The following is a 15,414-nucleotide window of genomic DNA, read 5'->3' as shown; positions in this document are numbered from 1 at the left end:
GGTTAAAGGCAAATTGCTGTGTATGCTGGAATCTGAAACGATAGCAGAAAATGCGAGACAATCTCAGCAGGTCTGAGCGTCTGTGGAGAGAGGACAAAGCTTACGTTTCGAGTCTCGATGACTCTTCGGAGCTCTCAGCAGCTTTGACAATGAGCCATCCAGACTCAAAACTCGAGCTCTGTTGTCTCTCCACAGGTGCTCAGACCTGCTGCAATTGTCCAGCATTTTCTGTTCTCAGTGCATTAGTCTTGGATGTTCTCAAACACCACAACCAGCAGTACAACCCAGGGCAATGTGTTCACCACTATGTTCAGAAAGAATCTGGAGATTGATGAGCCTGCTTAAACAAAATGTGGCTGGGGAAAAGATAGGAGATAAGGAGGTAAAGTTATGTGTGGCGGGGGGGGTGGGCGTTGCGTACACGGAGATAGTGGTGTTAGATCATGTCCTGCACTGGGTGGACTTACGGGTGAATGGGGGGGGGGGGGGCGCTCTGGAGGTTAGATGTAGGGTTGTTAGCGGAGGAAGAAGTGTGTGAGCGGGTGAGGTAGGCCATTCGGAGACATGTGGAGATAAACGATACGAGGGAGGTTTTGGCTACGGTACGGAAGGCATTGAAGGCAATGGTGAGAGAGGAGGTTATATCGATATGGGCACACAGGGAAAAGGGGGGGGGGCCTGGATGGGGGGTTCCGGAGGTGGCAGCAAGCTGGGATCGAGCGGCTTGGGGACAGGTTTATCAAAGGCAGCTTTCCGAGCTTGGAGGATTTGGAGGAGGAGTTTAAGCTGCCAGGTGGGAATGGGTTCCGCTACCTGCAGGCGAGGGACTTTGTGCGGAGCCAGGTCTCGACCTATCCGCACCTGCTGCCCAGGGGATACAGGACAAGGGTCGAAAATGGGAGTGGGGGAGGGGAACGTTTCGGAGATTTATAAGGAGCTGATGGAGTGGGAGGGAGCCCTGATACTGGAGGTGAAGCAAAAGTGGGAAGAAGAATTGGGAAGGGAGTTAGAGGCAGGATTGTGGGAAAATGCCCTAAGCTAAGCCTGATACAATTTAAGGAGGTCCACAGGGCGGATATGACTGTGGTCCGTATGAGCAGGTTCTTTGAAGGGGTGGAGGATCGGTGTCGGCTGAGTGCGGGAGGGCCCGCAAATCATGTCCACATGTTTTGGGCATGTCCGAGGCTATGGGGATTTTGGCAGGGATTTGACGATGTCATGTCCACGGTACTGAACATATGGGTGATTCCGAGACCAGAGGTGGCGATTTTTGGTGTGTCGGAAGTCCCGGGAGTCCAGGGGGCGAAGGTGGCTGATGTTTTGGCCTTTGCCTCCCTGCTCGCCCCGAGACGGATCTTGTTGGCATGGAGGGACTTGGAACCCCCGAAATCGGGGGTATGGGTTAGTTACATGGCCGGGTTTCTCAGCCTTGAGAAGATCAAGTTCGCCCTGAAGGGATCGATGCTAGGGTTCGCCCGGAAGTGGCAGCCGTTTATCAACTTCTTTGGGGACAATTAAGCTGTCAGCACAAAAGGGAGGGGTGTAAAAGGAAAGGGGGAGGCATGGGGCGGGGGGCTGGTCGAGATGGGAAATAGTTAGTGGGAAAGGGGGATTGGAGAATTGTGTATGTAAGCCAAGTTGGCTTAGTTTGGTTGTTGGTTGGGTGGGTGTTATTTGATTAGTTGTATTTTCCTTTTGAAAATCTTAATAAAATATTTTCCAAAAAAAGTTAGAGAAATGTGCACACCTGTAAAAAGCAGCAGCCTATTTGCAAATGGAACCTAAAACTCTGGTGAAACAAATGCACTCAGGAAGTTGGTTAAAACCTGGGCACATCCTTTTGTGAGCTTACAGCTGAACATAGGAGGCACCAGCTCATACACATTGCTGCTACTTGTGTTTAAAGGGCAGCAAAGGCAGGAGGATGAGAGAAAATGCTGTGATGGCAGGAAATTGTCACCTTGCATTCAACTATACTGTTAATCAGATAGCAAAAAACATTCAAAATGGGACTTCACTACATTCACAACACTGTTAATTTTGAATTGGGGTGTTCAGACCAAATCCCGAAACAACCATATATATCACACTTTTAATTGTGCTTCTAAAATAATGAAATACATTTCAATATTTTAAACAACACTCATTGGTAGATATTTTGTTTAATTCTGTCCACTGGAATTTTTAAAATTTGTTTGCACAGCCCTGCAAACACAACTGTTAATCCAATTTATCCTTGTGTTACCTTCATTATATCAGGTTGCTGGCCAGAATATTGAAAGTTATTTTACCACTTAATGCAATTTCAGTGCTTCAGATTTGGAACTTGCCTTGAGGTTTTTGGGCAGTAACTTTCCTGACTGCTGATTTGTTGGTTAGCTTTCTTCCTGTTTGTTGAATGCATGGTACAGAAATGAGGCGCTGAAGGTGACCTCTTAACTCGAAGGTTGAGTTGGACTCAGAATTGCTTCTGACATGCAGTGGTACTCTGGAGTAACCTGGAACAGAGAATACATTTTATTCAGTGACACTTTTCAACAATAGTATTTTCGTTTTGACATTTTTTTTTCCATATATTAACAATGCTCAGAACTTTATTTTACTAAGAATTAACCGCATTGTATTTTAGCATTCTGTTTTAATATCGCGAGTGCAGCTTGAAATTTCAAACTTATTGAATCATTATAATAAAAAATTAAGCACAAAAAAAACCTCTTCTCAAGCTACTTAAAGTAGCAGCAGAGGATATATTACAGAGGGATAGTGTAGAGACCTGTCCACCATATCCCAACAGGCAGCCACCCTGTTGAAAGGCTCGAGTTGCAAGTCATGGAATTCCCCACAAGACGAGGATATTAAAATGGCAGGGAAAGTCATCCCTTTTATTGTCACGTGCTATGTACCTGCTGTACAGACCTAGCAGCAATCACGTCTCGGCCTTTTGGCTAAGATGAGCGTGAGGTCAGGTGTAATGCCTGGATCTGGTCCATCTCTCCTGTGGGGACCATGAACTGGATTCAATTTGCATTGGTTTTTGGAGCAGGTAAGGAGTTGGATTCGGGGTTTGCCCCTGTCCACTCTGCACTTTGGCTTTGTAACTCTGATAAAGAAATAAAAAGAGACCCAGCAGCAGTCAAGTGTTTATGAGTTGAGCATTAAATGAAGAATAAACACTAAAATGTTTATCAGCTCATGGTTCTCACCAGTGACAAATCTGTGCCTTCCTCCATAATCCAGTCTGAACCCACAGCCTGTATGCATTTTCTCCATAAGGTTGGCAACATCCCAAGGCCCAAAACCTCTTCAGAATGAAGCCGTTTTATCATAGCAAATAGGTTTAGTTATTTCAGATGCAGAGGGTTTAAAGCTTCCATCTAATTAAGTTTGCATGTACAATTTTATGCAATTTTGGCATATAATTATGTTCCCCTGATGTGATAGACCAGCTATCGAAGATGCTCACACTTTAAACAGAGCTGCATATCTCAGCCTGAAACGCCTCATGGTTGATTTCACCAGTAAACACAGCAACATTGTCATTTACAGCAATCCACTGGTGCATCCATCCTGCAGGAGGCCAAGAATATTGGAGAAGCAGCAGGTAACAATTGAACATCACATCTATTCGTTTGAAATCCAATATTGCATTAGCAACTCTTGCCCGACTTCAATCGATTGCTGATGCTGTTGAGATCTTATCTGTAACATTAACTCTTTGTTTCTTTCTCCGTTGGCTCTGCCTGGCCTGCTGAGTACTTTCCAGCATTTTCTATTTTTATTTCAGACTTCCAGCATCAGCAGTATTTTGCTTTGCATTGCGGTCCCCTATGTCCATCAAAAGAATATTTATGGATCTGAACAAAGCAGGTGTATATTTTGCATTTGGGACAAAAGAGGCAGAACTGGAGGGGACATAATCTTTCCAAAAGTAGAGAACACCATTCATGGAATCACAGAATGACGATAATACAGCAGGAAGCCATTTGGCCAGCCGTGGCTTCACTAATTGGGCTACCTGCCTAGTCCCACTCTACCGCCTTTCCCAGATTGCCCACCAAATCTTCTCTCTACAGATAATGATCTAATTCTATTTTCAAGGCCTCAATTAAATGTTTCTCCACCACACTCTCGGACAGTGCATTCAAGATCCTAACCACTCGCAGCGTAAAAACGTTTTCCCCTTGTGTTGCTGTTGTTTCTTTGTCAGTCAGCTTAAACCAGCCATCTGACTCTTCATCCTTCCTCCAACTGGATCCTGATCTAATCTATCCAGATTCAGGATTTTGAAAAGCGCCATTAAATCTCCTTTTCATCGTCCAACAGGAACATTTTCAAATCAAGCAAAAGAGGAAAATGGCAGGACCAGACTCCTCCCCATATTCCAGCTTTCTTTTGTGTGACCACTCTCTGTACAGACACTTCTATCTCTTATACACACACACACCTCTCCCCTGTACACACACCGCTTTCTCCTATGCGTGCAGACACACACAGCTCAAATCCTTCAGAGAACTTCTACTGCCAATGTAAACACTTGCACAGTTAATTTAGTACACATACAAAGCTATTATCTATCTGTCTCTATACCTCTGCACAAAGCCCAAGTGGCAGAGGCAAAATATAATTTAAGTCAATCGTTATGGAAATACAGATGTGCAATACTGATTCAGAATTGGGGAATGTTTTATTCTATAGCATACCTAAATCAATAGACACCGCAAACCAATCATTGATTTCTTTTATGTCTGTAAGAACATGGACAGGGTGGGCAAATGTGTTTGTAATCAGGTATTTTGCCGTGGGCGTACAGGTCAAAGAGGGGGGAGGAACTCGGACATGAGACAGTTCTCGTATGGCTTGGATTTCCTGGTAGTGGAGGAGTGGAAAGTGCAGAGGTTGGTGACCCCACTTGGGTTGGAGAAGGTGATGAGGTGCATTGGTTCAATACAGCCTGGGAAGGCTCCGGGCCTGGACGGATTCCCAGTGGGATTTTATGAAAAGTTTGCAGGTTGAGGCCTCATCTCTTGGAAATGTTCAGTGATTTATTAGCTTGGGGAGGGGAGCTTACGCCCACATTAGCACAAGCTTTGATTTTGCTCATTTTGAAAAAGGATGAGGATCCAGAGGAGTGTGGTTCTTATCAGCCTATTTCATTGCTAAATGCAGATGCAAAGTTGTTGGCTAAGGTGTTGGCAATATGCTTGGAGATCGTGCGCTGGGGGCTTTAGCGGAGGACCAGGCCAGGTTTGTGAAAGGACGACAATTGTTGACCAATATAAGGTTATTGAACGTGGTGATGGCTGACGCCGATGGGTCAGGAAACGGAGGTAATAATTTCCATGGACGTAGAGAAGACGTTTGATCGGGTTGAGTGGGAGTATCTTTGAGGTTTTGGAGCAGTTTAGGTTTGGACAGGGGTTTATTGATTGGATTAGGTTGTTGTACAGGACCCCCTCTGTGCACAAGTTGAATGTGGCCAACTTGATAGAGGGGGCAAAGGAGGAGTTGAAGAGGTGGGATGTTCTCCTGCTATCGCTGGCAGGGCGGGTTCAAACCTTGAAAATGACTGTCCTTATTTTCCGATGTCCCCCGATTTTCCTCCCCAAATCTATTGTTGGGAGGGTAAATAGGATCATTTTGGCCTTCGTATTGGCAGCTAAGGTGCCTTGGATTCAGACAGCCTTATTGCAGAGGGACAGGTGGTCAGAGGGCTGGCGTTGCCGAATTTGATTAATTATTATTTGGCGGCGAATGTCGAGAAGGTTCGGAAATGGGTGGAGGGTGGATCGGTTTGGGGCGGATGGAGGAGGTTTCATGTATGGGTCAAGTCTGAGGGCACTGGTGATGGCTCCACTTCTGTCTCACTGTCCAAATATTATATGAGCCTGGTGATAGTTGCCTCGTTAAGAGTTTGGAATCAGTTTAGGCAACATTTTACGGTTGAGGGCAAGTTGTGGTGGACACCGATTTGTGGAAAATATAGATTTATGCCAGCGGAGTTGTATTTGACATACAGGGTCTGGGAACGGGAGGGGATAGAGCGCTTTAGGGACTTGTTTGTGGAGGGTAGATTTGCAAAGTTTCAGGTAGAAAAGCTCCAGCTTCCGAGCAGGAACTGGTTCCGGCACTTGCAGATTAGGAATTTTGTGAGGAAGGGGCTGGCCCCTCCCGTGGTTACCGCCCCTTTGTTGTTAGAAAAGATAGTGTGTGAGGACGAGATAGGGAAGGATATTTATGGGCAGTTAATGGAGAGGGGGAGGACCTCACCAGAGGAGATAAAGAGGAAGTGGGAGGAGCAATTGGATGGTGCATTTGAGGGAGGGTTTGGAGTGAAGCTTTGCATAGGATAAACTCGACCTCTGCATGCGTATGATTGAGTTTAATTCAATGTAAAGTGGTGCACAGAGTACATATGACAAAGACGTGTGTGAGTGGGTTCTTTACGGAGATGGAGGACAGATGCGAGCGGTGTTTAAGGGGGCTGGCACCGCACACACGTGTTCTGGTCCTGTCCGAAATTGGTGGGATTTTGGGAGTCCATTTCAGGAGCAATGTCGGGAATTGTACGGGTAAAGGTGGCCCCGAACCCAGAGGTGGTGATATTTGGGGTATTGGAAGATCCAGGGGTGCAGGAAGGGAAAGAGGCTGATGTGTTGGTCTATGCCTCCCCGATAACCCAGGAGAAGGATTTTGTTAGGATGGTGGGTTCCAGAGACACAAAGGGCAGCGGGGTGGGCGAGTGACCTGTCGGAATCTTTACATCTGGAGAAGATAAAGTTTGCCATTAGGGGTTCGGAGGGGTCCTACACAAGGCGGAGGCTGTTCATCTCCTTCTTTAAGAGTTGGCAATCATCAGCGGGATGGAGGGTAGGGTTGATTTGTTTTATAGTTACAAAACGGGGCTTTGGGGCGTTATGGTCAATGGGGTGTTCATAACAAGAATTGTATAATGTTGGATTGACTGTTGTGTATTGTCACGTGAGAGTACCTTTAAGAAATGGGTGTTTACTACTGCAGTGATGTCAGAGAGTGGGTGGAGTTGGGCTGTCTGTCAGCTTTTTAACTTGTGTTTTTGAGCAGGCTGCAGGGTGTGTTTTAGTTTAGTTTTCAGAGCTGGATAGCTGCAGTCACAGCCAGAAGGTGTATGAATCTCTCTCTGTAATCTAAAGACTGTAAATTGATCCTGGTGATTTAAAACTAATAACAGTGATGACTTTAACCTGATGTGCTTCTGGTAAAAGGTGTTTTAAGTCATATGGACGTTAAAAGGAAAGCTTAATGGTTTACTTAGTGTTGTATTCTTTGGGGGTTGTATTTGAATTGATGGTTGCTAAAATGTTCACTGTATGTTTTAAAAAGGTTAACCTGAGTTCACGGAATAAACATTGTTTTGCTTCAAAAAATACTTTTCCATTTCTGCTGCACCACACCTGTAGAGTGGACCGTGTGTTCCCCATACCACAATCTATTAAAAGTTGTGGTTCAGGTGAACTCCATGATACACTTTGGGGTTCTCTAAACCCTGGCCCATAACAGTATATAAAATTAAAATGTCCTGAATAAAAATATATATTTTTTGAAAAGTGTTCATACTAGCTTTATCATGAAATTTTAAACATTTATAAAAATAAGGTATGCACACCCTGTTGCCCCAGTTCCACCTTGTAACACAAGTAAAAGGCACTTGGTCAGAAGTAATAAGTCTACCAACACTGATAAATTAATCTGTTTTCCATACACTTCAATGATGGAATATCAAAAATTAGTGCCTCCTTTACCAGTACATTGTATAGTTTAAACCACACACTGAGAAACGATTCTGAGCTACCCATTTTACCAAGTTCTTTCGGCAGAGAAACACAGATAACAACCATTTGTGCACTGCACAAACTGACAATTGGATGGGTGATGTCAGAAATTGTCTGAATCGATACAATACAGTAGGAGCTATTTTCTAAACTGCCCAGATTACTGCTGGAACTTAAAACATAGCTTAGCAAAATCAGTGGTTAACACCCTGCTCAGGGAGTGCATTAAGTTAACATCAGGCTGGGCCGCATTGCCTGTCAACTAAAACTTGATGATGTGACGATTTCACAGTCAGTCAAATACACTATTTTTAGTCCGGCTAGAATAATCTGAAAGCTGTTGCTGCAACTTGCTCGTGTGGAACATACAGACTGACCAAAATGCGAACAGATAGTGGGTGAGACACACTAGACCGGCCTATAAAACGCAAGGGTCCTCGTCTCCAAATTTATAAGCGGCCCTGTGACAAATGAAGCTGCTAAAGAGGCAGGGATCAAACAACTATACCACATGTCTGCAAGCAGGCTGAAATTAGCAGGTCATAGTACTTTTCCTTTCTCAGATCAACAAATGGGAAACTCATCAAACCTTAGCCCAAAAATAAACATGTCTTCAGAGCTAATTTGTAACAATGGTGTTGCTTTTAAGGAAGGTTAATTCAAGAAAGCTTTTCAAAATTCATAGAACAAAGTATCATGGGGTCCCTACAATACAAAAGGAGGCCATTCAGCCCATCGAGCCAGCGCCAACCCTTCTAATCCAAGACACCCCCCGCCCAGGCCCATTTCCCCGCCTATCCCTGCAACCCCACCTAACCTGCACACGGAGGGGCAATTTTATCATTGCCAATCCACCTAACCTGCACTTCTTTGGACTGTGGGAGGAAACCGGAGCACCCAGAGGAAACCCACGCAGACACAGGGAGAAAGTGCCAACTCCACAGAGACAGTCACCCGAGGCTGGAATTGAACCCGGGTGAGGCAGCACTGCTAACCACTGTGCCACCCTGGCCTGAGAGTTTGATTTAAAGTAATTTTTGAAAGAGGAATTACAAGATCAACCTAAAGGGTTTTTGTTTTGATGTGAGATTTAAATTACTGGGCTGACAGATGACAATGGATTTTGCAGCTCAAACAGGAATGGTGATCTGAAAGTAGCCCAACTACACAGTACAAATTTTATTAGGAAGATGCGACTGTCTCGCTTCTGAAAAATGAAATGAAAGATCTCAAACAAAGCTCATAAATAACACATCTAACCTGAATGTGGTCAATGCAGTTTCCTGCTTCAAGCAAATGTAAAAGCAAAAAAAAATACCAATGCAACATCCTGCAGCTTGCAAAAACAATTCAAATTTACAGCAGTACAGCAGCTTTAATCTATTCTATGCATAACTCACTCAGATCAACATACATGTAGGTAGTACCTTAAAATAGAAAAGCATCACAAGAGGCACCTGACTGAAGCACAAGGGAAAAATAAATGTCCCAGAAAAGGTGATTTGAGGAAGGTGGCAAAATGTTCAATTTAAAACAAAAAGTGGGTTTGGGGTAGGGTCTTGAGCAGGAAAGGAGAATGGAAAAACAGATGGTTTCCAGAAGAATAGTTGATTCTTGATTTTTATGCTATCAGAAGGCAAAACATTTGAAGCATAGGCATTAGCAGGTAAGGTGTTCATAGAATAGGCCTGGCTGCCATATGCTCCCACAATCAAGGTTCATACATAAATAATCATTTTAGCAATGGTATAGTGCAGGAATGTGTGCCCACAGAACCCTACTCCAGCAATGAAATTATATTAATGTGCAGGACAAAAACTGGAAATAGATTCAAAACAGATGCAAATTATGGCATGCCCCGAGGCAGTAACAGAACAATTTGCATTTATACAGCATCTTTAAATAGTAAAACGTCCCAAGACAATTATCAAACAAAATTATACACTGAGTTACATAGGAAATATTAGGGAAGATGAATGTTTGGTTTAAGGTGCATCTTAAAGAAGAGAGGCGAGAGGCTTTAGGAGGGAATTCCAGAGTTTAGGGTCCTGGCAGCTGAAGACATGTAAACAGTGCAGCGATTACATTCAGGGATGCTAAAGAGCCCAGAATTAGATGAGCTGAGATATTTGAAGAGATTAAAGAAATAATAATGAGCATTTTTCATTACACTCGCACCAATCATCAGTGCAGACATGGGGGCTGGAATCTCCACTCTGGATACCATGGGTGGGATTCTCCAATCCCACGTTGGTCGGAGAATTGCTGGGGGGGGGGGGGGCGCGAATCACGTGATGCCGCTCCGACGCCGGGCTGCCGATTCACCGGCGACCGGAGAATCGGCACCAATGGCGCTGGCCAACGTGCCCCCCCGGCGATTCTTCGCGCTCGACGGGCCGAATGCCTGCCGAGTTTGGTCGAGTCCCACCGGCGTCATTGACATGTGGTCCTACCCGGCGGGGCCTCGCCGTTCTGGCTGCGGAGGCCGTCCTGGTGGGAGGGGGGGGCCTCCATGGTGGCCAGGTCCACGATCGGGCAACTCATGTGCGGACCCGCGCCGGCCTTGGCGCGCATGCGCGGACCCACACCGCCTGTGTTGGTAGCAGGAGCTGCGGGAGGCACTCCAGTGCCGTGCTGGCCCCCCGTGTGGCGCAGGATCGCTGCTCCTAGCGGCCAGATGACGCCGTCGTAGAACGCTCCGGCGTTTATGACGCCGTCAACAGTTAGCCCCATTATCGGCAAATTCCACCCTATGTTCTCCCGCTGGAGCTGAACCGCTTGTTTCACGCTGGCACTGGAAGCGGTGCTCAGAAACTATTCAGTGTATCTTGCCATGAAAATTTAGGCATGGCAGAGATCGCAAGGGATTCCGTTGCAAATCCCACTATCGGGAACTCTGCTACCGGCAATGGGCAGTGGAGAATCCATCACAGGATTTTTTGGAAGATGCGCAGTTGTCACTTTTTATTCTTATCGGTAAATTTCTTTGCTGCTGAAAGATCAACCATTAAAAATAGAGGGCTCGAAATCCACAAGCTAGACTTTCAACAGGATTGCACCCACTTTTCCCACTTACCCTGCCAGACCATGGGAGGGCACCTTATTTACCTCACTTACACAGGGTGGAAACTCTTCTCATCCAGGGAAGGGGAAGGGGCATGCTTGCATGGTCCCCCGCCTGCTCCCCTCCAATACCACAAAGACATTTGTAGAGGTGGATGAATTGCAGTGATTTTTGATGATTTTTTGATCAGTCAGCAAGATACCTGAACCATAGCATGGTTAACTACTGGCCTTTTATTATTCAAAAAATAAATTGACAGCTCATGCAACCAATCAGCATTAAATTATGTGGAGTGGTCAATCTTTTGGAAATTTGAACTTTTAATTTCAACCAAATGTGATGAAGCAAGAAATGTAACAGAGATGAAGACACAACTGCAGCCTACTGTATCTGTTAATTAAAAGTAATTTTCTGCTCCCCCCAAAAATCAAACCATCCATTAATGCAAACAAAACTGTGTAGAGGGACATATTTCTTGCTTAAAGAAGCAAATTGAAAATGTAATCCAAATTAAGCTACTTTGAACTAATAGTAGGCAGTATTCCCCTGAAATCTTGCAATACAATCTTGTAGGAAAGAAAATCAGGTGCCATCCTTTTTCCTGGGATTGGGCGAATGGGAAATGAGGCAGTCAAACATGGAAATAATAATAATAATAGTAATAGTAATAATAATCGCTTATGTCACAATTGGGCTTCAATGAAATTACTGTGAAAAGTTGCCACATTCCGGCGCCTGTTCGGGGAGGCCGGTACGGGAATTGAACCTGCGCTGCTGGTCTTGTTCTGCATTACAAGCCAGCTCTTTTGCCCACTGTGCAAAACCAGCACCTGTGCTAAACAAGAGAGTAGACGAAAGCACAAACACACAATATTCTGAACACACTAAAGCGAATTTAAGTTTTTGAAAATATATCTCATGGTGGTTAAAGAATCGGGAAGGAAACCAACTAAAGTCAATTTCAGCAACTATTTACAAGGCAGCCTGATGTTAATCTGCTATATAGTCCAAGGAAGCAGAATAGCAACAGGTCATAGAGACGCCAGATAAAAACAAGAGATCAGCTTTGTGTGTCCAAAACTCAAACAGTCTCTGGAAAGTGCGAAGTATTTACTTGAGCAATATAAATAAGGTTTGTGCTCACAATACCTGTACAATCCTCTGTAATCGTTCATCTACAGTTTCATCTGCACCAAATGCACATTTCTAACCATTGCAGAAATTGGCCACAATGCAATGTACATTTCTGATAAAATGAGGTGCTCAAACACTACAAATTGTTTCATTCAACACACCGCATATTATAAATATTCCTTCAAAAAAAAAATTCAATGACTCATAGTAAGCATGTGATGTGTCCTGCACGTAATCAGCACCTTGAGTAAAGATTGGCCCAGCCTAAATAGTCAAAACTATTCTCATGATGCAAAGCAGTCATCCTAATCGTGACTAATCATCTACAAGTGACTGTGCTCACATGCAATAACATGAGTACATTGTATTCTCAACTCTCAGTCTTTCCTTCAGTGGATGGTGTGTGGTGGGAGTCGGGAGCAGGTGGGGGTTTCAATTTGGATCTTACTACAAAAGGACTGGCAGGGAAAATGGCTTAAAAAAAATAATATAGTGGGTTCAAACACAGAGTTCGACCAAAAACTATGAAATGCACTCAGAAATATGGGCGCAAAGAGAGTCCCATTTTGGGTGTGTTTAGTGGGGATTTGACCCCGCCATCAAACAGGACTGTGTTTTTTTAGCCACGGTGAGGAATGCTGCGCCAAGATCGCACTTACCTTCATTTACTGTACTGGTGCCCCGGTGCCAGAAGTGCCAGGTGACCACCCTGCCCAGAGCCTGACCACCCGGGGGCCTCCGATGACCTAGGAGATCCTCCTCAGGTGCCATTACGCCTGGTCCATGCTTGTGGACCAGTACTAAACGGCATCTCGGTGAGGTCTCCTAGGCACGGGCAATCGATCCGGGCCTTGGGAGAATCCAGCGCTGGCATATTTAAGTAAGCCTATTTGCTCACTTAAATATGCAAATCTGGATCCCGCCCAGTGAGGGTAAGATCCAGATTGTGACATCGCGTAAGATCTTGTTAGACCTCGTGAGGCCTTCCAGGTATGGCAAATCTCATGAGAGACCTCTTGCATGATTTAATGGCCTTGTTGCGTCCCAAATCAGGTGCGCCAAGACCGTTTGATAGCCCAGCATTAATCAACAGGGTTTCAAAAAGTAGAGACATTAGATCCCATCAATTAGTTTCAAGGATCATGCTAAAATTACATCGATAGTTTCCCTATTAAATTTAAACATTTACTTCAGTTTATCCATATACCAAGGTACAAGTGAAGTTAGTTCACAACGGGACAAACTGGAGGTGCACCATATTGAGTTTGATTTGTTTAGAAAAGCAGCACAAAACCCCACAGAGCACTTTTCTTCAAGAATTTGGGGTTGATTTTCCTTGCATACGTGCTGGCAGAATGACGCTATCAGAAAAAAAAGCAGTCATGAAAAAGGTAATGGTGACTCACGTTACCAGGTCTTCTAACCTCAATGTTGCCCGCAGGTTTGCCGAATTTCTCCATTGGGATTTTCCTATGAAAAACAGGACAGAGGGGCACTTCTAGTCCCAACCCCCAATTTTTCTATGGTTTGTGTCTGAAGATGACCCTTCAGCAGGACCTACTGTAATTGTGCCTTTCAGCTGGGAGATTTTCCACAGTAGCCAGAAGGCCTGAACTACAAAGTCGCTTCATTACAGCACAAACCTGCCATGGGACAATGTGCAAGCGACTGGAGCATCTTAATAAAGTTCAGGTCATTCTGAGACCAGAACACACGCATTTCAGCTCAAGCGCGAACCATGCTTCCGGGGTCTTGATGCAGGGCTCCCAAAATCTCGATTTTCATCATAAAATTCCAGAGACCGTCTTGCCGATGACTACATTGTTTGATGTGTCAATTTGTTGTCTCCATATTGGTTAAGTCTGGTTTTCACTCTTTTCTGATCAATTGCTGATCCATCTTGAAGCACAATAACAACCCTCAGCTGCTCTACTCATGTTAAACCAAAAAATGTTAGGATACAGCTATGAGTATAGCGTCTCACCCGTTATTTACAACTCAGAATAACATTTATCACCCAACTTTCACAGGACTTTCAAAATAATCTCAACATTTGCAACTTTATTTCATTTCAGCATTCTTCCACCACCGCTCACCCGCCACACCCGTCCCAGAGCTGATGGCACATTTAAGGCACCTGACTGTACAGAATTCCAGATAATCCTCTCCTCCCCCACTCCATTCATCACAATTCACGCAGGGAACGAGGGAGTTAGAAAAAAACCTCCCTGATTCCCTGGAAGCAAAAGACAAACAGAATGTGGTAGAAATGCAACAGCAAGAAAACAGCCACCATTAGAGAAAGCAAAGCCACACACACAGTTTGAGGGTGGGGAGGGATAGAGATAGAGAGTCAGGGTGGATAGAGAAATGGGAGAGGGGGGGGGGGGAGAAGAGGGCAAGTACAGAATTTAAAACAGGGAGGGGAGGGCAGTGAAAGCAAGAAAGAGAAAACAAGGGCATGGAGTGAGAGAAAAGGGAGGAGAGCGAGGCGAAAATTAGAAAAGTGACTGGAGCAAAGCAGTAAGAGCAAGAAAAGGGAGTGTGAGAGAGGCAGTGAAGGGGAGCATGGGATAGGCAGTGAGAGAGTCTGTGGGGAGTGAGGGAACAGGGGGAAAAAAGAGCGAAAGCAGTGTGAAATAGATCCACAAATGAGACATTTCCAACTGTACAAAAGTTCAATGTGCATAACATCTTGCAAACTCACATCATAGCTTAACTCTCAAAATTGCATCACTGAAGAGGTTCCCAAAAGCAGGAAATAAAACCCTGAATGACCATCAAATTGCTAATTCTTTTTCTTATAATAAAAAGGACAAAATACATATTATACTTTCACAATGAAATGTTAATTCATCAAAGTTGGCACGATCATTCCAACTTCTGCTCTCAACAATGATCAGACAGAAGACAAAGAAAGTTTAGAAAGAATTAGATTGAAATGAAATCCAACACCGTGTTGTGTTATGCTTCTTCATTTAGCATAAGCTGCTTCCTTGATGTATACTCTGACAAAGGAAGGTTCAGACTTGGAGATAGGTTTAACACATTTATTGAACAGTTAACAATTCTCCTATTTGAGTTCAACTCTCCTGCTAATCTTACTATAGTAACTCAATCTAACTAACCAGTCTGCTCTAATCCATGTGGTGCATGTGATGCTTCCTGATCTGCCCCTGTCTCTCTGAGTGTCGTCTATGGAAAGAGAAAGAGCATGTGTGCCCTGTCCTTTACATGGGTAGCCCCCTTGTGGTAGTGTCACCTCTGGGTGTGGCTTGACTGCCCATTGGTCGTGACCTATCTTACTGACCTATTGGTTGACTGTCTGTGTGTCATGATGTCTCTGGTGCTCCCTCTAGTGTTTATTCGTCTTAGTGTATTTGCATTAACCCTTTGTGTATTTACAGT

General features: G+C 44.5%; 1 protein-coding gene across 1 annotated transcript in view; it reads right to left on the bottom strand.

The window, feature by feature from the left end:
• Nucleotides 1–15,414, bottom strand: part of LOC140388398 (FYVE, RhoGEF and PH domain-containing protein 3-like) — a 427,056-nt gene that overhangs the window by 192,938 nt on the left and 218,704 nt on the right. Inside the window, exon 2 of the mRNA XM_072472504.1 lies at nt 2,331–2,498. Within this exon, the coding sequence (XP_072328605.1) occupies nt 2,331–2,498 (168 nt within the window). The remainder of the gene's footprint in view (nt 1–2,330; nt 2,499–15,414) is intronic.

Source organism: Scyliorhinus torazame, chromosome 13 (genome assembly GCF_047496885.1).
Source record: "Scyliorhinus torazame isolate Kashiwa2021f chromosome 13, sScyTor2.1, whole genome shotgun sequence".
Taxonomy (NCBI): Eukaryota; Metazoa; Chordata; class Chondrichthyes; order Carcharhiniformes; family Scyliorhinidae; genus Scyliorhinus; species Scyliorhinus torazame.
The sequence above is the reverse complement of the archived record's forward strand: the minus strand, read 5'-3'. Positions and strand labels throughout refer to the sequence as shown.